The 21,389-nt window shown below is 43.4% G+C and overlaps 4 protein-coding genes across 8 annotated transcripts; 3 read left to right on the forward strand and 1 right to left on the reverse strand.

Annotated features, from left to right (window-relative positions):
• The first annotated feature begins 982 nt into the window (after window positions 1-982).
• Window positions 983-4,613, forward strand: LOC135651496 (zinc finger CCCH domain-containing protein 25-like). 2 transcript variants are annotated; one of them, XM_065171579.1, is made up of 5 exons: window positions 983-1,120; window positions 1,252-1,506; window positions 2,505-2,614; window positions 2,693-2,880; window positions 3,882-4,613. In XM_065171579.1, the coding sequence occupies exons 2-5, from the start codon at window positions 1,334-1,336 to the stop codon at window positions 4,269-4,271; spliced, it is 861 nt and encodes a 286-aa protein (XP_065027651.1). In that variant the 5' UTR covers window positions 983-1,120; window positions 1,252-1,333; the 3' UTR covers window positions 4,272-4,613. The 2 variants fall into 2 exon arrangements, with proteins under 2 accessions (XP_065027651.1, XP_065027652.1); XM_065171580.1 differs by having other exon boundaries at window positions 1,049-1,120; window positions 1,296-1,506.
• Window positions 4,614-5,260: 647 nt separating this feature from the next.
• LOC135651494 (glycosylinositol phosphorylceramide mannosyl transferase 1-like) lies at window positions 5,261-9,381 on the reverse strand. 4 transcript variants are annotated; one of them, XM_065171574.1, is made up of 7 exons: window positions 8,991-9,381; window positions 7,461-7,857; window positions 7,035-7,198; window positions 6,854-6,924; window positions 5,720-6,109; window positions 5,560-5,624; window positions 5,261-5,488 (listed from the first exon to the last, which is right to left on the reverse strand). In XM_065171574.1, the coding sequence occupies exons 1-7, from the start codon at window positions 9,197-9,199 to the stop codon at window positions 5,357-5,359; spliced, it is 1,428 nt and encodes a 475-aa protein (XP_065027646.1). In that variant the 5' UTR covers window positions 9,200-9,381; the 3' UTR covers window positions 5,261-5,356. The 4 variants fall into 4 exon arrangements, with proteins under 4 accessions (XP_065027646.1, XP_065027645.1, XP_065027648.1 ...); XM_065171573.1 differs by having other exon boundaries at window positions 7,035-7,231; XM_065171576.1 differs by having other exon boundaries at window positions 7,035-7,231; window positions 9,072-9,380.
• Window positions 9,382-11,169: 1,788 nt separating this feature from the next.
• LOC135651623 (glycerol-3-phosphate 2-O-acyltransferase 6-like) lies at window positions 11,170-12,894 on the forward strand. The gene is made up of 2 exons (XM_065171843.1): window positions 11,170-11,803; window positions 11,877-12,894. The coding sequence occupies exons 1-2, from the start codon at window positions 11,186-11,188 to the stop codon at window positions 12,747-12,749; spliced, it is 1,491 nt and encodes a 496-aa protein (XP_065027915.1). The 5' UTR covers window positions 11,170-11,185; the 3' UTR covers window positions 12,750-12,894.
• A 302-nt stretch (window positions 12,895-13,196) lies between these two features.
• Window positions 13,197-20,083, forward strand: LOC135651622 (probable anion transporter 1, chloroplastic). Its single transcript, XM_065171841.1, has 10 exons — window positions 13,197-13,730; window positions 14,752-14,859; window positions 16,029-16,184; window positions 16,343-16,558; window positions 16,760-16,969; window positions 17,282-17,419; window positions 18,624-18,725; window positions 18,812-18,877; window positions 19,038-19,122; window positions 19,577-20,083. Exons 1-10 carry the CDS (start codon window positions 13,278-13,280, stop codon window positions 19,672-19,674), a joined length of 1,632 nt encoding a protein of 543 aa, XP_065027913.1. The 5' UTR covers window positions 13,197-13,277; the 3' UTR covers window positions 19,675-20,083.
• Window positions 20,084-21,389: the final 1,306 nt, after the last annotated feature.

A 21,389-nucleotide genomic window follows, 5' to 3' on the forward strand; every position in this document is an offset into this window, starting at 1 on the left:
TTCTCCTAATCATCCCAAAATAAGAAAGGAAATCCCGATTAAGCTGCGTGAGTCAGATCCAGCGTCCACGGCCTACCCGACTCCTTTCTCGTGGTGGCCCACCTAGTTTTGCATGGGACGCACTAAAGACAGTGCCACGACGTCCTACGCGGGGCCCACGCAGAACCAGGGCTTCGTGTGGGTGTTCGTGTTAAGTATATGTACTCGCGAATATTGTAAGCTTCTCCTAATCATCCCAAAATAAGAAAGGAAATCCCGATTAAGCTGCGTGAGTCAGATCCAGCGTCCACGGCCTACCCGACTCCTTTCTCGTGGTGGCCCACCTAGTTTTGCATGGGACGCACTAAAGACAGTGCCACGACGTCCTACGCGGGGCCCACGCAGAACCAGGGCTTCGTGTGGGTGTTCGTGTTAAGTATATGTACTCGCGAATATTGTAAGCTTCTCCTAATCATCCCAAAATAAGAAAGGAAATCCCGATTAAGCTGCGTGAGTCAGATCCAGCGTCCACGGCCTACCCGACTCCTTTCTCGTGGTGGCCCACCTAGTTTTGCATGGGACGCACTAAAGACAGTGCCACGACGTCCTACGCGGGGCCCACGCAGAACCAGGGCTTCGTGTGGGTGTTCGTGTTAAGTATATGTACTCGCGAATATTGTAAGCTTCTCCTAATCATCCCAAAATAAGAAAGGAAATCCCGATTAAGCTGCGTGAGTCAGATCCAGCGTCCACGGCCTACCCGACTCCTTTCTCGTGGTGGCCCACCTAGTTTTGCATGGGACGCACTAAAGACAGTGCCACGACGTCCTACGCGGGGCCCACGCAGAACCAGGGCTTCGTGTGGGTGTTCGTGTTAAGTATATGTACTCGCGAATATTTGATGAACGGTGATCCGGCACGAAGCAGCGTAGGCTAATCCGGTCGGGTTTGACAGGTGGAGTGGATACGGATCGGGTTTGCGGGTTTGGGTTTCCATGTCCGACGCTGATCCGAACCCGAAGGAAGTAAACCCTAATCCTCGTTTCATGACCTTTTCGCTATCCCCAATCGACGTCCGGCCCTGATTCATCGCCTTTGCCGAACCGCTGCCCTTTCTCCGCTGGATGCAGTCATCCATCAGGTACGACTGATCCACCACCTCCCTCTCCTCTCTGTGGCTCGCCGGCGGCGCTCGTCTCGGAGTTTCTTCATTCGCGCACCGGCAAAGCCCGAATTGACCCGTTCCTCTCGGGTTTCTTTCCTTTTTGTTAGGACTTGAACGTGTCTTTGCTTAGAGGCCGAGCTGGGTACTGCAGCGCGTGGACGAGCGAGTAATTAGGCATAGAAGGAAAGGATGAATCCTTTGACGCTGGTGAAGCGGACCCAGAAGATCAACTCCACCGAGGCGGCGTTGGGCATATCGGAGGAGGCCTCCTGGCACGCTAAATACAAGGAATCCGCCTACATATTCATCGGTGGCATCCCCTTTGATCTTACCGAGGGCGACCTCCTCGCCGTCTTTTCCCAGTAAGTCTTTCTCCCTTGCCCCTCTTCTTCTCCTTGTCCGAACCTACTACCTTTTTGAATTAGTTGGTCAACTGGATCTTGTTGCCCTAGACATGTCCTGCTTTTCTTCTTTTTTATCAACGAGGAAGTGATTTACGGATGTAATTACATAGATGAGATCAGTGAGGTAGATCTGCTAACATTTTACCTATAACACAATATTCTGAAAGCCTTTTGAGCACCTTTCTGGATAGGATTCAGGTCGGCCAAGTCTGAACTGTGTCCCGGTGAATTACCGGATAATAAAGCAGTGGATTGAACTCTTCTTTGGTGTAAGGCATTGCTGATATTGACCCCAAAAAAAGAACTGGTAGGTACAACTAGAAGAGGATGCACGATAGATGCACCATGGTTTTGAACTAAATGAGAGATTTCAAGAAATGGCATGTCTATTCACTCTTATCAATAATATCCTTCCTTTTTTTTCTTGAACTCTTCCATATCAAAAATCGAAATAGAATGTATATGCCATGTTTCTTATTTCGACTGGTTGCAAATATTTAAATTTCATGCTTGTTTAGAAGTTTGACATGCTAGTAAGAGGACCCCAAACTCAATTGTGGTTCCTATTTTTATATTTGGCGCAGGTTCTGACCTTGCTTGCTTCATACTGATGCCTAATGCCTTATCCACATTCATGTGAATGAATTCTTTTGTTTCCTCTCAATTACCAGTTCAATTATTCATATTTGCATTTAGTTAGCGACTATGCCCTATTCTCATAGATCATAATGATTAAACACTAAGGTTTCGAGATCAATGGATCTGATGTTGAACCAAATATCATTTCTTTCTGAGCCAATATTATCTTTGGTATGAGTCTGCTAAGTCTGTTGATAGGCTCATGCCTTAATGGTGCAAGCACCTACACCATTGTTCCTTTGAAAACTTCAACAGTAATTTTCTTTATTCTCTAGCGCCTTTAAATTCTTTTAATATTGATATTCTGCAAATTTTAGGTATGGGGAGGTAGTCGATGTTAATCTTGTGAGAGACAAGAGTACTGGTAAATCAAAAGGTTTTGCCTTTCTTGCATATGAGGATCAAAGGAGTACAATTCTTGCTGTAGGTAAGTTGTTTTAGTTCTAAAGATCGTGATTTGCATGCTACAATTAACCACTTTGTATCTGCCACATTTTTCTTGCAGACAATTTAAATGGGGCAAAGATCCTTGGTCGAATCGTAAGAGTTGATCATGTTAGTAACTATAAGAAAAAGGAAGAGGAAGATGAGGAGGAGCGACAGAAAAAGAGGGAGTCACGTGGTGTATGTCGTGCCTTTCAAAGGGGTGAATGCAAATTTGGTGATTCTTGCAAATTTTCTCATGATGAGCAGGTATATTTTCTCACGGTGTATATTCTTGCGACAAGTTCACTATGCTTAAATATTTTTATAAATTTTTAGTTACATACAGGAAAAGGTTAGCTAGGATCCAATTCGAGAGTATTAGGTTTCTTTTTTAGACTGGTTTCATTAGTTTGGCTTTGTTTGTTTTTTATTGTAATCTTGTCCATTATGGCTATTATTTAGGTTTGAATTTAACTCCTCCTAATAGCTATATGTTTGAATTTGTTTGATTTAGAGAGTCAATTAGTAGTAAAATTAAGTCCGCATTAGCGGCCTTTGGAAATATATGATACTAACAGTATGTTGAGGGTGAAATAGAAGTCAGCGATGGTGAAATCCACCCCTACCAGACAGCCTGAAAAGGTTTGGTACTTTGCTGATTTACTTCATGCTGAAGTATTATGTTTTGGAAATCCTTATGCTGCAACTGGGTTTTCTATTGCAATGAAAGCATTCTTTTGGAAACCTATATATGTATATAAAGATACGTCAAACTGTGAAAGAATATTCATCTCATTTAATTTTAGACTGAATTTTTCCTAAATTAAACATGATAAAACTATTAGTTATTTTGATAATTAACATTTATGCATGTTAGAAAACATGATTGCCCTCTATATATACTATTCACAAAACATTCTTATTGTGAATGTCCAACATTTGAAGTATGGATAAGATGGATAACTGTCCTGTTTTTCATTGAACTACTTATTTTCTGCACAAGTTTAACTTCTTGTCCTTCAATTTTTATGATTCAAAACTGATTATTGGCCAACAATCAAAATTGAATATTCACTGTTTCTAATTACAATTCAGTGTCTGGCTTTGTCAAATTATTATTGTTGTCCATTTCTATTTTCGCTTGTTTTACCATGCTGTATTTGTATTCTTGTGCCCATGGCCATGTTTTTCGATTTAAGCAGATATGGAGTAGTGTTTAGTCAGTATAGTATTATGGAGCGGTATTTATATTTGTTTGTTCCACACAGAGAAGCGCAAACACAGGCTGGGGTCCCAAGGACAGTGATTCAAGATGGAATCATGACAGATACGATGGCCCTCCAAACAGTCACAAAAATGCCTCTCGACATGCCTCAGATCCTACTCTGCATCAGAGAGTTAAAGAGGGCGACTCAAAATCTGGATCGGTAAACAAGGATAGTCATCCTTCAAGACTAAAGACCTATGAAGATGATGACGAGTACAGGGAGTCAAGGAGGGACAAGCCCTCGGACAGGCGAAATTTAGAAGCAAACCGGGAAGACAGATTAGACAAGCAAGGAAATGACAAACGCAGGAGGCACGATGAAGAATCCTCTAGCTCCCGTTACCGAAGCCGGGAAGACAGAGGTTCTCCAAGCAGAGTGCATCGACGATAGATTGGCAGTTCCTCTGGAGACATGATTGGTTGGTTGAGGTTTCAGGACTTGTTATTGTGAATACTGTTCCATGGTTTCTCCAGATTGCAATGGCCCCAGGCATGTGAGTCATGACCCAATTCCTTCAAAGATGAATTGAGCGAGCATGCTGTTGATATGGACGCCTAACTTGAAAGCTGTTGTGCCATTGGCTCATTCGCACTGCCACTGCCACAGCCTTGATCGAGCCCATGGCTCCCGCTAGGCTGAGGAATGGAGTGGTGCAGATGCCTTTGTATTTTGGGTGGATGGCTATTGCGTATCATCTTCCCGTTGTGAGATTATAATGTGGGCTTTGGTGTCTGATCTCTCGCTTCTCCACATTGTAAAAAACGAAAGATGTCTCCGGCGGGAGGCTCGCTTGGTGTTTCAGTAGTTCTAATCTATTGGTCGACAATTCGAATGGCTCACAATGTACGCTCACCGACGGGAAATAGAGGTCTTAACGCACGGACGATGGGTCGAGAAACAGCAATGAGCTGAGCTCTACCGTGGAGAGCGGAACTGAATTGGAAGGATGCCCAGCTTCAATAAACAACTACAGAGGCCCTCGCAAAACCATTACAGGTGAAAGGGTTGAGTGCTTCCTACATGTCAGGCCATGACGCGGGAAGCAAAGCTCAAAGCTACTAGTTAAATTACCTATGTTTCATGGTTGAACTTAAGAAGGGAGTTCAGATAACTATAAATGCCCATGATAATTTTCCATGGGAACAAAAGGAGAATTGTGCGTGTTTGTGTGCGCATGAGATGGGCACATGTGAAGACCACAAGAGTGAAACCAACGAGCGTGTGCTGTACTCGGAAAACAAATAGAGGTAGCGGAGAAGGAAAAGGGAGATAGTAAATACTGCAAGCAGGTGATGTGCACAACCATGACAACTAGCGAAGATGCAAAAAGGGGGTGTTGCGATCGTAAATTTCAACGTCTTCATCGGTAGATGCAAATATCAGAGAAAGTTCAACGAGTTAAGATTAGGCAATCCGACTTGCAGAAAAAAGCTACACGAGGAAGTACAGATCGAGAAAAGCAATGTTCAGAAGAGCTAGGAGAAGAGGGACTCATCGATTTCGATCTTGACGACCTCTCCATCATCGAAACGGTCCTTCTTAGGGGGCGAGGGCGGCACCGGAGACCGCGGCGGACCTCTCCCCTTCGTCTTGTCCCGAGGCCGCGCCTGAGCAACACAGCCAACTAAAACTAAACACCGACGACGCCCAATTTAATAACAGAAGAAGAACTGCTTACGTTTCCGAAGGAATGCTTGAACCGCTTCCCTTTCGCGGTCTTCTTATCGCCTCTGCCGCAGTTAACTGATCCACAGGATACGATTGAGAAACGAAGATAAATAGAAGGAACGAAACAAGAGAGAGAGAGAGAGAGAGAGGATTCGTTCGTCTGTCTTAACTGGAGAGGGAAGGAGGAGGAGCGTGCGCGGAGGTGAGGGGCGTCGAGGCCGACAGAAGAGACAGGGAGACGACAGAGGACGAACCCACGAGGCTCCCGCTCCGCGAGAAGGAGAGGCGCGAGGCGGCCACGGCGACGGGAGCGGCGCCCATCTCCAGTCCCAGGGTGAGAAGCGCCATCGTGAGGGCGAGAGCGAGCGAGAGATGGAAGAGAGCGGATAAGAAGCTATTCAAGATTTGTCCGCGACATTGTCCATTAAAAGGCCGCTGCATCCAATGCCAATGTCGGCCGAAAGGTTTCTTGGCCCAGCCCATTGGGAATGAGAACAGAATCCGAATCCGTTTGACTAATATAAAATCCAATTTAACATCATCAATTTGCGATCCACATCCTGCAATGATGTAAAATCCAATCTAATTGTAATTGTAGTTACACAACATTTAAAGGTACATCAAACCAAACAGAGGAGGAGGAAATAAGAGAACATATGATACAGACTAATTTTATGTTGCATGACCAATGAAATTATAGCATAGGAAGTAAATGAGTCACCACAACCAGCTGTGCCGACTGTCTATAACCTTCATACTGGTCGCCACCAAAGGCATATGACCATAAACTTCAGCAAACAAATTGAGGCATTGAGTTCTCCGCTCACTATGGCCTCCTAAACTACTGATGCCAGTTGATCCTATCTCAAACATCCTGCCTGGTGAGAAGTATACCGTAAGTAATCCTTCTCAATCATATCAAATGTACTGATTGGAGCCAAATTCATACATAGATAACAAAGCAGGCCATAATCAACAGTATGTTTAAAGTAGGATCATTCATATACATATGATGTGTAGACATTCTCATTCATTCATGTGTTTGGATTGAAGCTGTAAACGCTAATGAATGTTGTATTAGCTTTTTGAGAGATGTATGCAGAAACATGCGAGGAATTCCAAGTGAAACATGAGTGTTTCACAAGGTAGCCACAATAGATAATAGAAGACCAGCCTGAAAAAGTTTTAACCTTTAAACAACTATGAGCAATAATGTTGATCAAATGCAATGCTATGATTAAGAATAGAAACTAAGCAACAAAAAGAAGAAAAAAAAAGGTCTCTTCATGAAATTGTGTCCTCACCTTTCACCCATATAGGAGGAGAACCTGTTGTGTTTGCGACAAGGAATGACATTGCAATGTCTTCACAGTTCCTGCAACATAAGATCACAAAGTTCAACACAAAAACATAACACCGTCAGGGATAAAACCAAATGAGAATATCAGGTTATTCTAAATTGAAAGGTGACAGCACTATGCTCACCTATATTTGGTTACGTAATGACGAATAGATGCAGGCATGTGGTTTGTGTAAAGATTGAGATACCTCCTGTGGAAAAATGCTGCCTTCGAGAGGACCATACTATAAGTGCCCATCCACCAAACGGACCACCACCCTCCATACCTATAGTATTCCTCATTCCCTTTCTGGACAGGAATTTTTGAACTAAAGAAGAAATTCTAACAAAATTTTAAAGACACAATAAACAAAAGATCAAGATGCTCTAGATAAGATAGGTGTAAATACTAGTGCGTATTTGTAAGAGACAAGCATGGTGTGAATCATGAAAACAGAAGAGAGAGATGAAATAATTTGGAAGTCAGCTTAGTCCTGAATACCATTCTACAAAGATAATAATGAGGTCATCAAAGGCTTATAACATAAAGACAGTAATCAGTGAGAGCTTACCATCCTATCCAGCCGATGCATACGAGGTACAAATCCTACCATCGTGGAAGGGGCGCTTTGCCAGACTCTGAAAGCCAACTCTACTGAAGCACAAGGAAATAGAACATCATCATCGATTGAAAAGATAGCATCTGTCTCCAAATCCATGATTTCCTTGAACCTGTTGTTTAGACTGTCTTCTTCATTTAAGTCGAATCTTAGCTCAGTACCATTGCAACCTCTTGAATTTAGTTGTGCAGCTTGCCACAAAGCATCGCATAAGGAATCCGAAGGTTGATCAGGCTCACTCCACACTATGTGAATAGATTCAACTCCAACACAAGAAGCATAATGGACAACAGATTGCTTCAGAAGGTCATTTCTCTTCCATGTGTTAATCAGTATAGTGTAACCTTTCCTGCAAAAAGCAATAATTACAGCAAGTTAGGTGAGACTTGGGGCAACAATGTGTTTATATACGGTAGTACAATAGTTGAGCATGGAGGTTTGCAAGTCCTAATCAGTATAATTTTCCATGACTATTTTGCAATCCTTCAATACTTCTTTAACACAACTTCGGCTTTAAGTTACAGCAAAAGAAAATAGTAAATATTATTGCCTTAAGCAAAATACTAGCATTTGAATGATCAGACCAAGCTTTTAAAAAAATATACTACATATTGGACATTCGAACACCGAAAACTCAAAGATGGTTGATTTCGCAGTTGGTGCTCGATTCCAATTATGTAGTTGGTGCTAAAATAAACCAAGTATTGCATGATTTCCTTGCTAGGAGTAATTACCCAATTATGATAGATACTCACATCAAAGAGATAATATCAAAGTCATCTATATCTTAATCGATGCCCTGCTTTGGTGCACTCCCCTAAAGAAGAGTCACTTATAAGAAGAAAGCCCATATACCAACATATTCGATTTGGGACACCGTGTGAATATATTCTCTGAAACACCCTTACCTATATATTCCAATGAATTGGACAACCTGTGTGCAGGGTCTGCGGGTGGCTAAGTCAACAGAAAGATTGTAGGCTCCAAAAGTACCTAGTTGGTCCGCACTTGGTTCGAATTGGCCGATGCCGAAGTCTCTCATGTGCCAAGAGAAACATATACTGGCCTCATTTTGTAGAACAATATATGAGAAATAAGCATTGAACAATGAACAATCGAATAATTTAAGATTGATGCTGTCCTACAAGATTGGAAGCTTTGGATTGTAGCATATATCACACAAAAAAGAAGTTTTTGGACCCTAGAGTGCTGTGCAGCTATCTAAATTGGTGATGCCCTGCCTCTTTGTGCAAGACATCAGCTCTCGATGGATCATGTGAGAAGCAAGCTCGTTTACAGAATTCATCTGGTCACTAAGTATCAAAAGTAACCAGTTCTGTAAGAACGATCACAAGGGTAACAAACAGAGAAAAGGTTAGAAAGCCCAAGAAAAAGGGAAGAAACCGACATCTCTAAACAATCTATTCAAAGTAGTGGGAATTACTGATGGAAATTAAGATCAAGAAGACGAAGAAGGCGGACCCGGGACAAAGGGATGTTCCGGAAGAGTGAGAGGGGCGGCGGCAGAGGAGGAGGAGGAGGAGGAGTGCGAAGGCCAGGCACCAGTAAAGGAGCGGCTTGATCCTCGCGAAGGATCCCGGGGAAAGCTGACGGAATCTGAGAGGGATCCTCCGGTTGCTACCGGAGAAGAAAAAGAGGGGAATCCCCCCTCCTCCTCCTCCTCCTCTCATAGCCGACCGAGGCTCCTCACGCCACCGGCACCTCCGTACCCATTCCCTGGTCTTCGTCTCCTCCTTTTTCCTGTGACCTCCACCGAATCACCGCATCCTCTCACGGTCAGACGCCGGGGAGCGAGCCGGGGACGAACCACCGCAGGCGCCGGAAGTCGAAATGAGGCCGAGGAGGACGACGCGATTCCCCGCTTGAATAGCCCGCTAGGCCACCTCGGGGTTTAACTATGGACCAACAACGCTTTTGACACCCACGAAAGAAACCCAGACATCGACCATCATTAATCAAGGTGGGGTACGACTCAATCGACGGTCAAGATCATTCGGCTTCGCAAGGGGCTTGCTCTGTTAGTGCAATGTTAAGTTTGGTTATATTCGAGATGCGCCGTACACATGGCACCGACTACGAACGGAGCCGAAAGTGAAATATACCATTTTTAATAAATATTAAAATATTAAAATTGAATTTGATCAAATCAGATATATGGTAAATTTGATTTGACGATGGGATGATTTAAGGTAGAAAATAATATCTATGAGAGAGAGGGAATTATGGATATACAAAATCTAAGTGAAAGTAATTAAAAGAGAAGGGTAAAATAACTCCACATTGCATGATACGTGTGCAAGTACCTCATGTTGACGACCGTGAAGCACAACAAATATGCAACGGTGAGTCTTCCGATTTGGAGGCAAAGGAATGGCAGAGAGGTTGACGACGGCAAAGCCAAACAACCAGCCTCATCCCAATAATGGAGACTTGACTCCGGTTTCTGGATCGATAGTTTTGATTTCTTGATTAGGAGAATCGAAGTCGAATTGTATAAAGGCCGGTTTTAATTTCGATTGGAATCATTGATCAATGAATCACATCGGATAGATTGGATTTTGGTTCGAACGGAACTGTTGTCGGACTAAATGGGACGTGCAGGTTGACGGCGTCTCTGCAGCGACTCCATCTCGAGTTCAAGTAGCTGCCGAAGACGGAGGGGACAAGCTTTGATTCTCCAGAGCACGGCAGACGCTTGAGTTTTCCGAACCTTGATATGTTCTGCTCCAACGTCATTTACTGCGAGTAGGACGCAGCGGCTTGTGGTGGGCTTCCTTGTTTCGCGTTACGGCATGCTATTATTGGCTCGTCGACGGCCGGAAAAGAACAGCTGCAGAATCCCGTCATGATGTCAGCGTGAACGAACCAGTACTTGAATTGCTTCCTAGTCAACGAAGCTTGCTTCATCTACTTTTTCCGAACGCTTCCGGGTGAAGACGCTGAAAGCAACTCTCCATTGACGGAGAGTGGCAAGAGCAAGAGGAGGCTTCCGACTGAATCTTCTTGCGGTGAATGAGGAAGGAAACTGCTCGTGAGGTGTGTTGACAGAGTGAGCAAATGAATGGTAGTGGCCTCTCGACGCCATTTCTTGCAATGGATGTATTCTACGTCTTCCACGCTTCAGCAACTGTTATCTAGTTTTCCTTTCATTCTCACCTACCGGCCGTCTCCTACCTCGATCGGTAACTTGTTCTTTCTGTATACGAGTCTGAAGGGTTTGGCTGGTCGATCGGTGTGTGGTTGAAATGGTTTAACATTGAAGAGCCGAAAGACCGAGATGAGAGTTAACTTGCCGAAGAAGTATCGACAAGGCCTTGCTCAAGCTCACTCCAAGCCCATTGCACGCATGCAAAGAGAAGAGCGTATGAGCCATCCATAGAAAGCTGATGCAGGGCTGCCTTCTTCCCAACCAACAATCTTTCTTGCAGCTGGCGAGAGCTGTTTCATGGCTTTTACGTCAATGCGTTTGGCCATGTGGTTTGGTTCATTCGCTGTACATGGGACAGCATAAGCGACTGCCTATGCACGTTGACGATCCCCGGAGGTTGGTGAGAAAATGGATGCAATGGCACCTTCCATGCCCGTATATATTCCCATGTCTGTACGTGAACTCTCCCATCATCATCTTCTCTCCCTCGGTTCCCTTCTGTACTGCCATGATGGGATCGGATAGGTTCGAGTCCATCGTGGAATGCAGCTCAGAGGGAAGATCGGAGCAGACGATAGCAGCTGATCTCGATGGCACTCTCCTCCTGTCTCGCGACGCTTTCCCTTACTTCATGCTCGTCGCAATCGAAGCAGGCAGCCTTTTGAGGGGAATCGTTCTTCTTGCATCGGTTCCGATCGTTCTCGTCGTGCGTGCATTCGTGTCGGAGTCTTTGGCCGTACAGATACTCGTGTTCATCTCCTTTGCGAGATTGAAGGTGAGAGATATCGAGATGGTTTCACGCTCCGTCCTGCCCAAGTTCTACGCCAAGGATGTGCACCCTGAGAGTTGGAGGGTGTTCGGCTCCTTCGGCAAGAGGTACATTGTCACGGAGAGCCCCAGGATAATGGTGGAACCCTTCGCCAAGGGTTTCCTCGGGGTCGACAAGGTCTTGGGGACGGAGGTGGAGGTCACGAAGACAGGGAGGGCGACAGGGTTCATCGCGAAGCCGGGAGTGCTCATCGGAGAGCTGAAGAAGAAGGCTATTCAGGTGGAACTGGGAGAAGGTTCTCCGGATTTGGGCATCGGAGACTCGGAGAGTGATCACCATTTCATGTCGGCTTGCAAGGTTTGATGACAAACACCTGACCACTTGTTTACTGACGGCTCTGTTCTAAGGACAAGCTTGCTCGTGTCGCCAGGAAGGTTTCATCGTGCCGCAGTACACCAAGAGCGAGCCGGTGCCCAAGAACCAACTCTTGCGGCCGGTGATCCTCCACGATGGCCGCCTGGCCCAGCGGCCGACGCCCCTGTCGGCGCTGCTGACCTTCCTCTGGTTGCCCATCGGTCTCGCCCTCGCGCTCGTCCGGATCTACCTCAACCTCCCGCTGCCGGAGCGCGTTGTCTTCTACACCTACAAGCTCGTCGGCATCAGGCTGGTGGTGAGGGGCGCGCCTCCCCCTCCCCCGAAGAAGGGCCACCCGGGCGTCCTCCTGGTGTGCAACCACCGCACCATGCTCGACCCCATCGTCACCGGCATCGCCCTCGGCCGCAAGATAAGCTGCGTCACCTATAGCATCAGCAAGTTCTCGGAGCTCATCTCCCCCATCAAGGCGGTGGCGCTGTCGAGGGAGCGGGCGAAGGACGCGGAGAACATCAAACGCTTGTTGGAGGAAGGAGATCTGGTGATATGCCCCGAGGGCACGACGTGCAGGGAGGCCTTCCTACTACGCTTCAGCGCTCTCTTCGCGGAGCTCACCGACCGCATCGTCCCGGTGGCCATCAACACGAGGCAGGGGATGTTCCACGGGACGTCCGCGCGAGGTTGGAAGGCGTTCGACCCCTACTTCTTCTTCATGAACCCGACGCCGACGTACGAGATCACGTTCCTGAACCAGCTGCCCAAGGAGCTCACCTGCGCCGCGGGGAAGTCGCCCATCGAAGTGGCCAACCACGTACAGCGAGTGCTGGCGGAGACGCTCGGCTTCGAGTGCACCAGCCTCACCAGGAAGGACAAGTACAGCATGCTTGCGGGCACCGATGGTCGAGTCGCATCCAAGAACCCGAAAGCTTAAGCACGCAACACGATCTGCGACGAACTGATTGGTCATTGAATTCATAGCCCAACTTTGCACGAAGAAATGGAACTCATATATACATATATATAATTGGTGTTTAATTATCATCATCTTTGTTAAGTTTGACATTAGTGTTGTGTGAGGGTGATGATGTTCGGATCGAGTTATCGGATCCAATCCGTTTACGGGCCCGTCTAGTTTGAGCCCGGCCCATGGAGTCGCCATCGAGTCTCGTGTGCTTACTGTAGAGACCACATGGCCAAAACTGGCGCTGAGAATATTTGATGGCTCGCAACGAGCGCATAAAGAGATATTACCCGAACTGTTCCGCTCACCGTCATCAGGATCGTCCGATCCGCAGTTCTCACCATCAGTGGGCGGTTGGACGGTGATGATGCAATTCCCATCCTACAATCATAAATAAACCACTCGTTCCCCTCTCCCACTCTACAGGTTCGGATGCTGCAGCTTATAAGCACGGCCAGAAATATCACCTGAGATCTCGCGACTTCGGTGTTGGACGCCATGAGCCCCGCGGGAGCTTATCTCCTGCCACTCTCCTGTCCTCTACCCTCGGATCTACTGCCGCGTCCGAAGAGCACACGCCCCAGGCCCCCGATCCGGAACGGGGAGGCCTCCCGGGGAAGAGGCACGCACCCCTTGGGCTGGGGCGGCCCCTGGCGTTCCGGTACCCCGTGCCGCCTGCGGTGGACTGCCGCGGGAGCCCGAGCGGGCGGCGGAGGCGCTGACCTGAAGCCGGAGGCGTTCGACGTGCCGGACTCGGTCCCGGACTCGATCGGGTTCCCCAAGGTCGTCCGGAGAGAGTTGGTTTCTCCGGCTCTGCGGCCGAGGGAGGAGGAGGAGGAGGAAGGGGACGGATGGTTGGGCGCTGTGGGAGCAGGATTGGAGACGTTCCCCAAGAGATGGGTGATCGTGATCCTCTGCTTCTCGGCGTTCTTGCTCTGCAACATGGACCGCGTGAGTGTCGTTCCTCTCTTGCTTGCTTTATTTTCCGTGGGATACATGCTCTCTACTGTTTGATTCTTGTAGTTTCATCATGTGTGCATATACCGGTAGGCAAAAAACAAAGAGACATCAGTGAATTTTAAATATGAAATGCTCTTTTTCTCATTTTAGTTCCGAGTTACTATCTCAGAAAAATTTATTGTGCCAGTTGTAATGATAAGTGTTCTTGTCTACAAATATAAACTGGAGGTGTACCAGCATGGAAGAGAGTAAAATGCCTGGAATGGAGAGGTGTAGACGTAAAGAGGGAGCTAGAGGCAGGGTGAAATTTGTAGCATGCTCTAGCTAGTGCGATGATTTGAATCTATGAATGCTTCAATGTGAAGATTTGCATCCACAAGGTTTTAACTACATATTTAACAATCTTTCGGTTATTAAAGATCGGAGCTTAATCTGTGGTTGAACCCGATATACCTTCATGAAATTTTTTTATAGCCTTCAAATGTACATATTCATACTTCAATTTGGGAGTCTCATATACAGCCTTTGTTGGGTCATTAAAGATTAGAGCATGCTTCATTGGTCAATCTGAACCTTCATAATATTTTTTTAACAGACTCCTTGTAACACTAATCATCCATTCTGATGGATGATGGCAATTCTGGAAAAGGTTTTATACACACTGCATAAAGTACATTTGTTATTAATGAGTATAGAATGGGGTTGTGATTATTTTTTAGCCTATATCAGTACATTCACTTCATATAGAGGGGGCTGCTTTCTTATTATCTCTGGATCTTATTTTATGATCTCCAACAGGGTACACAGAATTAGGTTCCCATCACCTCTATGAAGATTTAAAACAAGAAAAAAAAGGGGCTTAAGTTAATTTCATACTAATGTCATGTTTGTGCTCAAATTTGAGAATTAGTATTTATAAGATTTGTTGATCATTACATGCTTTAGAAAATGTGAAATATGCATATCGGATAATGTGATGGGATGTTTTATATGATTGATTTCAATTTGACAGGTAAATATGAGCATTGCGATTCTCCCTATGTCAGCAGAATTCAACTGGAATCCTGCAACTGTAGGATTGATCCAATCATCCTTTTTCTGGGGCTACCTACTCACCCAGGTTGGTGGTGAACCACTTGCATCATCATGTAATTTTGAGTTTGAGCTTGCATACTCTGAGAACATCTTTTTGTTGCTTTTGATCCATTGTTTTATGAGCCTGAATCTTTGGCTTTTTATATGGTAACTATAAATTTGATTTACAAGAATGAGAATTCGATAACTATGAATTTGATTTACAAGAATGAGAATTTGGTTTCATACGTTACGTTGCAAAGTTTTAAGCTTCGGGTGAAATAGTGTTTTAGGGGTTTCAGATTCAATTCAACTACTATTCATTTCTTCAACCGGTTATTAAAAAATATGAACTCGACCAGCTTACAAATTAAGAAGTAAACTAAAACAGGTGGATTTGATTATTAAAACTTCATAAGCCATCTGATTTCATTTAGAGCAAACATTTTCTACATATCAAATCGTGACGAAGAACCTCCATGTCAATATAACATTAATACTCATTTCCATGTTCTTATAGTTTCAGTTAACAAACATCACAAATTTTTATTTTATATCCAAAAAATATTTAATACTAGTATATTTTGAAGGTGAAATTCAATATAGTTTTGCTACACCCTTTTGTCTTTTCCTACTCAGTTTAGAGAGGTATTTGGTCCATGCAAAATAGGCAGCCCTTGGATAAATGTTCTCTAAGTGTATAGTTGATTACTGTTATGGGTCATACCTTTTCTTTGGCACACCTATGTCTAATTCTCTTTGATGCTGATTTACCATTGTTCATACAATGTAACATAATCTAGATCAAACTTGTGATGCTATTTTACTGTATTCAAGTTGCTGTTACACAATTTGCACATGATGTCAGTTAAATGGCTTGAGAGGATTAAGTTTAAGGTTATCAAGCATGGATACCAAAATTGTTTGTTGCATTCATGTCAAAGATGCTTCTTAGATGTGCATCAGATACTTCCCTTTGGAACATCTTATCTCTAAATTATCACTGAAAAGATCAAATTTTTTTGGATATTTTAGGTGATAGTTCATAGATATATCTTCTACTCATTTAGTGATTTTGCTGAAAACACGATTTCACAAACTTAAAATCAACTGTTGGATAGGAAGCTTGTGTGTGTGCATGCATGCCCCTTTTGCATTTGTTGGTGCTGAATTTATTTGAATCTGTTGCTCCATTATATTTTCTGGTTTATATAGATCGCAGGAGGTATATGGGCAGACATTGTTGGTGGTAAACTTGTCTTGGGGTTTGGGGTTGTTTGGTGGTCTATTGCCACGGCTCTTACACCTATTGCAGCAAAGGCTGGATTGCCTTTCCTTCTTGTTGTACGTGCTTTCATGGGAATTGGTGAGGTAAGATTTAAATAACCAAATAATAGCAAAATTCCTATTTTAGTTTCCTAAAATAAATGATGCTTCGCATTGCTGCCTTCTGACTCCATCTCTCCCAATTTTTTTGGCCTCTTTACTTTATATGTTTGGCTCAAGTTGATACAGTTGGCTTTTGCCAGGGGGTTGCCATGCCTGCTATGAATAATATTCTTTCAAGGTGGATTCCAGTAGCAGAGAGGAGCAGATCATTAGCACTGGTATATAGTGGGATGTACCTTGGATCAGTAACTGGATTGGCCTTTTCACCTTTGTTGATACATAAGTTTGGTTGGCCTTCTGTCTTCTATTCCTTCGGTTCTCTTGGAAGTGTTTGGCTTACAGTATGGCTAAGTAAGGTATATATGATGCAACATGGCTGTTGGTGGCTTGTGCTACTAACGGCAGTTTTAGTTTTTAAAAGATCCATTTCCTTTTGTCTTCATTATTAGTAGTAACTTTTAGTAATCAGCCTTTTGAAGCGGCTTGTTCATCCCTGAAGTTGCAGTTAGTATGTCCATTGAATGTTGCCTAATTTATATCGTCACCTGTATAATCAGGCATACAGTTCTCCTATTGAAGATCCTGAAATTAGCCCTGATGAAAAGAAGCTTATTGTCAGTGATAATGTACTAAAGGAACCTGTAAAGACAATACCATGGAGATTGATCTTATCAAAACCACCAGTTTGGGCTCTTATAACTTCCCACTTCTGCCACAACTGGGGAACATTTATTCTTCTTACTTGGATGCCAACGTACTACAATCAGGTAGATTATCTAGTAATTTGGCATGATTTCTGCTCTTAAGTGAACATGCTTTTTAATCTTTTCATGGCAACTTGAATCCTAATTTCTGATTATGTCGTCAGTCTCTAGTTTGTGCTGCTTCCATATTTCTTAGTACTGTTGTTCTTAGAAAGCTTTCAATCATTTGCAAATTGAAGAATTTAATCTTTTTAAGGAGTATAGAAATGACATAATCATCTCATCACCTTTAAGCATTTTATTTCAGAATGTTACTATGAGTTTTGTTAGAATATCAAGATATTGATGAAATTATATTTTACTTGCTTTATATAGGTTTTGAAGTTCAACCTCACAGATTCTGGTCTGTTTTGCATTCTTCCCTGGCTTACAATGGCAGTTTCTGCAAATGTTGGTGGATGGATAGCAGATACACTTGTCAGTAAAGGATTGTCGGTGACAATCGTTCGCAAAGTATGGGTTCTTTTGGCTTTTACAGTGGAAATTTCATGAGAAAGCATCTTTTTTATGACAGGAAGATTTATTATATGTTATTAAATGATTTTTCCAGCAATACTTATATGATTTGATTTATTTTAAAAGAAATGTGTATCAATTTCGTTAGCCTGTTCTACTTAAGTGCAATTATGGTCTCTATGGGCCAATAGATATATCAATTACTCATGGATATTTTAATTGCCCGATCGCAGAAGTTTCTTGTGTTAAGAATAACACTTAGGAGAAGTCTTCTTAGACCATAAAAGTCAAGGAAATGATGGTTTATAGATATTTTCCTAAGACTAGTCTTTCTACTACATGATCTATTATTCCTTAGGCTAAAGGAGGAGCCATAGCTCCCCTAAGATTCGAGGACGAGTTATCTACAAGGCCTTCTTGGCATATTATGGGTACATGTAAAAATAACAATCAAATTTTCTATTGATATATGTTAATATATGTGAAGCAAGCTTGGTTGTGCGTTTCAAATGATTAAGATGCCACAAAATCCTAGAAATACATTTTTCTTTGAGTTCTGGCTAATGCACATTTGGATCTATAGTCCATAATAGTTATCTGTTTTTCCTTGATTTCGGTCGTTGAAGTTGTTAGATCATTATTGTCAACTCCTAAGGTCACTCTTAGAAGTGATAGATCATATAATGTTACACATTCTGACTTAACCTTTCTCCATCACAGTGATTATGCTTCAGACAAACACAAGTACTTCCGCACAATGTTTTAAATTTCATGGTAAGGGGATATATCAATATTGTTGTGGAAAGACACGCTGCTCGTCATGGATTGGTGCATGAGATTCATTTTAGGCTGCACTGAACCAAGGCAACCATGTCGCCAGTTGGCATGACCTAAACTCAACACAAATGCCTTGCTGATATTGAGTTCAGTCTTTATCAGTCAACATTCAATCCATCCATATGCACATTCATATAAAACTTTGTCCAGGTAAATGTACATCTACACATGTACATACGCATGCACCTACACAAGCTCATACTAGTATTTCGTTTGGTTCTCAATTCTCACTATGTTGCCTTGATTGTCATGGATGTATCACTTAATAGCCAAAATCAATAGTTTTGCAGTTGTGCATGGATTTTTCTTTCATCTGTTTATGTCTGAATATTGCCTTTTTGTTTACGAGTCTGCTTCTATTCAGATCATGCAATCAATTGGATTCCTTGGTCCAGCTTTCTTCTTGACTCAGTTAAGTCATGTCCACTCTCCTGCAATGGCAATATTATGCATGGCTTGCAGTCAGGTATATTCCTGTTAGCAGTAGTCATGTCCATTCTCCTTTATCTATGTTTTCGACTTCTATATGATTAACTTGTATATTTTGATCAGGGAACCGATGCATTTTCACAATCTGGCCTGTACTCTAACCACCAAGATATTGGTCCTCGCTATGCTGTAACTATTTCTAATTATTTGCACACATATATCCCTTTATATCAAAGTGATTTAATAGTCCCATCAAAAGTTGCCCAGTTTTTTTCTACAGCTTTTTCATTTTTCTGTCAGTCATATATGCTCCTAAAGAAGGAAGATAACATTTGAGTGCTCTTTGCAGGGTGTGCTTCTTGGTCTTTCAAACACAGCCGGGGTTTTAGCTGGTGTCTTTGGGACGGCAGCTACAGGCTACATTCTGCAACATGGTTTGTTCATGTTTCCTTTATTAGTATGAAACCACAAAAAGCCTAACCATTTCTTATAATTTGTGGAGATTTTCCTCGTGTGCTCTTGAATATCGTCTACTTAAAACATATACCGTTTTCTCTTCAGCTTATGTTCTTTGTTCAGCCTAGTTAGATAGGCAGAGACTGAGAATAGTCTAGTCGGTAATTTATGCAACTAATTTTCACATTCTGATAACGATTAACAATTTCTTTTAGAGCAAATATATCTGATGATTGCACTCGGTTGACCTAGTGATCCATCACTATCTTAGAGTTGGTTTGACTTAACATTATCATTTTAACCATTCCATAAATTTTCTCCCCCGTAAATGCGGTGCCAATATACTAAATGCCATCAGTGAAAAAAGTGTCATACTAGCATGTGATTGTTGCAATTTTCTTCATCAGATACTAACATGCAAAGAAATCGCAGGTTCGTGGGATGATGTGTTTAAAGTTTCAGTAGCACTCTACATTGCCGGAACTGTGGTCTGGAACCTCTTTTCGACCGGGGAGAAGATTCTTGATTGAGCTTTAGTGTTCTGCATATCCTGAGACAAATCCAAAGAGAACCTTGAGTTGAAGATTCAAAATCTGATTCTTTTCTTACTGAGCATTCGTGGAAAGCAAAGCAGCACAAGAAAACGCATTTGCTCTTGCTAACATACAATCTTCATCAACAGCTTCCTCGCATTGGGGTAACTACTGAAACCAATGGTTTCCTTAGGCTAAGATCTCTCTCCATATGCATGTCAAATAGATGCCAGTTTTGTCATGTATATTTGCCATGTACATGTTTATTCAAAGGTTTAGTACAGAGAAAAGAATGCATCATCTTTCTCCATGGGGGCACTAACACTCTTTACATTGTATGATAATGCCACATCGACTTTGTAGCATTTAGCACTTCATTGACATCTTCATCGCATAGCATTCTTTCCATGGTCTCTCAAACCAAGCTTGGTTTCCTGTTGAGCACATTGATAAATCGATATGATCAACTAAAATGTGAAGCTAACTCTGGATATTGTTCGGAGAATTTGGAATGCATGTGTCTGATCACTATACATCAGATCCCAAGTCTTCATTCGCAGCTGCAGTTGCTGAAGGCAAAGAGGAGGACGACCCACCGGAGGTGTTTCTCTACAAAGAGAGGGCAACCGATCATGGTGAACTCCCCGAGTTATCGGTTTCCGGTTGTTCTGACGCTCGTTTAGGAATCCGAGAGACCTCCGAACTCGAACCCTCGACAGCGTCTGTTGGATCGGCTTCAACATCTGCCGCCAGATCCTTCTCTTCCAATTGTACAAGTTGCTGCCTTCGGATCTATCGATTACAGGACTCGTAGGGTTGCGTGGAAAAAGGTGGAGAGAGATGGAAGAGGGCTTCGGTGCGACGATGGCGAGCACCATGTGCGGCCGCTGGAACCCGACGACGGAGCAGGTGAAGGTGCTGATGGAGCTCTTTAACGGCACGCAACGTACGACACGCGTGCGAATGATTGGGACTCACGAGCACCATCAATCAGGTCTGTGAGAGGTAGGTGCCGGTGGCTTCCGGTTCGGAGTCCCTTCAGCCGCGGAGTCTAATCCTGTCGCCTCGTTAAAACCCGATCCTCCATCAACTCTCCGCCGGGGATCGATAGCAGGGCGACGAGCTCTGCCCATTTGTCTGTGAATTCTTCGCACGCCACGCGGAGGACAAGAGGGTATGATCTTCCCCCACGGCGGTTTCTTTGCTTGCTAGGGTTCCTTCTAGGCGTCGTTCGCGTACGCTTTGCCCTCCGGTGGGTTCTTTGCTCGCTATAGGTTCTTTTTGGCGTCATTCCGTTGATCGCTCCGCTTTGTCGTGCTCTTCACTCCTGGGCGGTTTCCATGCTGGCGGGTTTGTTGTTCACGTTCGCTTTCCAAACGGACATGTGTACTTATGATAATATTATAGGCTTAGTTGAAATTGTTTTAAGTTACGATGTATTTTTATAATAATATCATAGATTTTACTGGGATTATTTAAGTTATGAGGTAGACTTATGTTATCCATTTTCAAAAGATCAATTTAATTATAACCTCGGTTATGAAGGATTTATAAAAAAAATAAATTGATTAGTTCAAAAGTAAATGATGGATAAATCTTAATATTTCGTCGACACCTTTACAACCAATTTAACATATACTTGCTATGCAAGGGAGGAAGTAAATTTTTTTTTTTTAAGATATAAATAATTGTAAGTTCGTAAACGACTGCTC

The sequence above is a fragment of the Musa acuminata genome, chromosome BXJ3-10, assembly GCF_036884655.1.
Source record: "Musa acuminata AAA Group cultivar baxijiao chromosome BXJ3-10, Cavendish_Baxijiao_AAA, whole genome shotgun sequence".
Classification (NCBI taxonomy): Eukaryota; Viridiplantae; Streptophyta; class Magnoliopsida; order Zingiberales; family Musaceae; genus Musa; species Musa acuminata.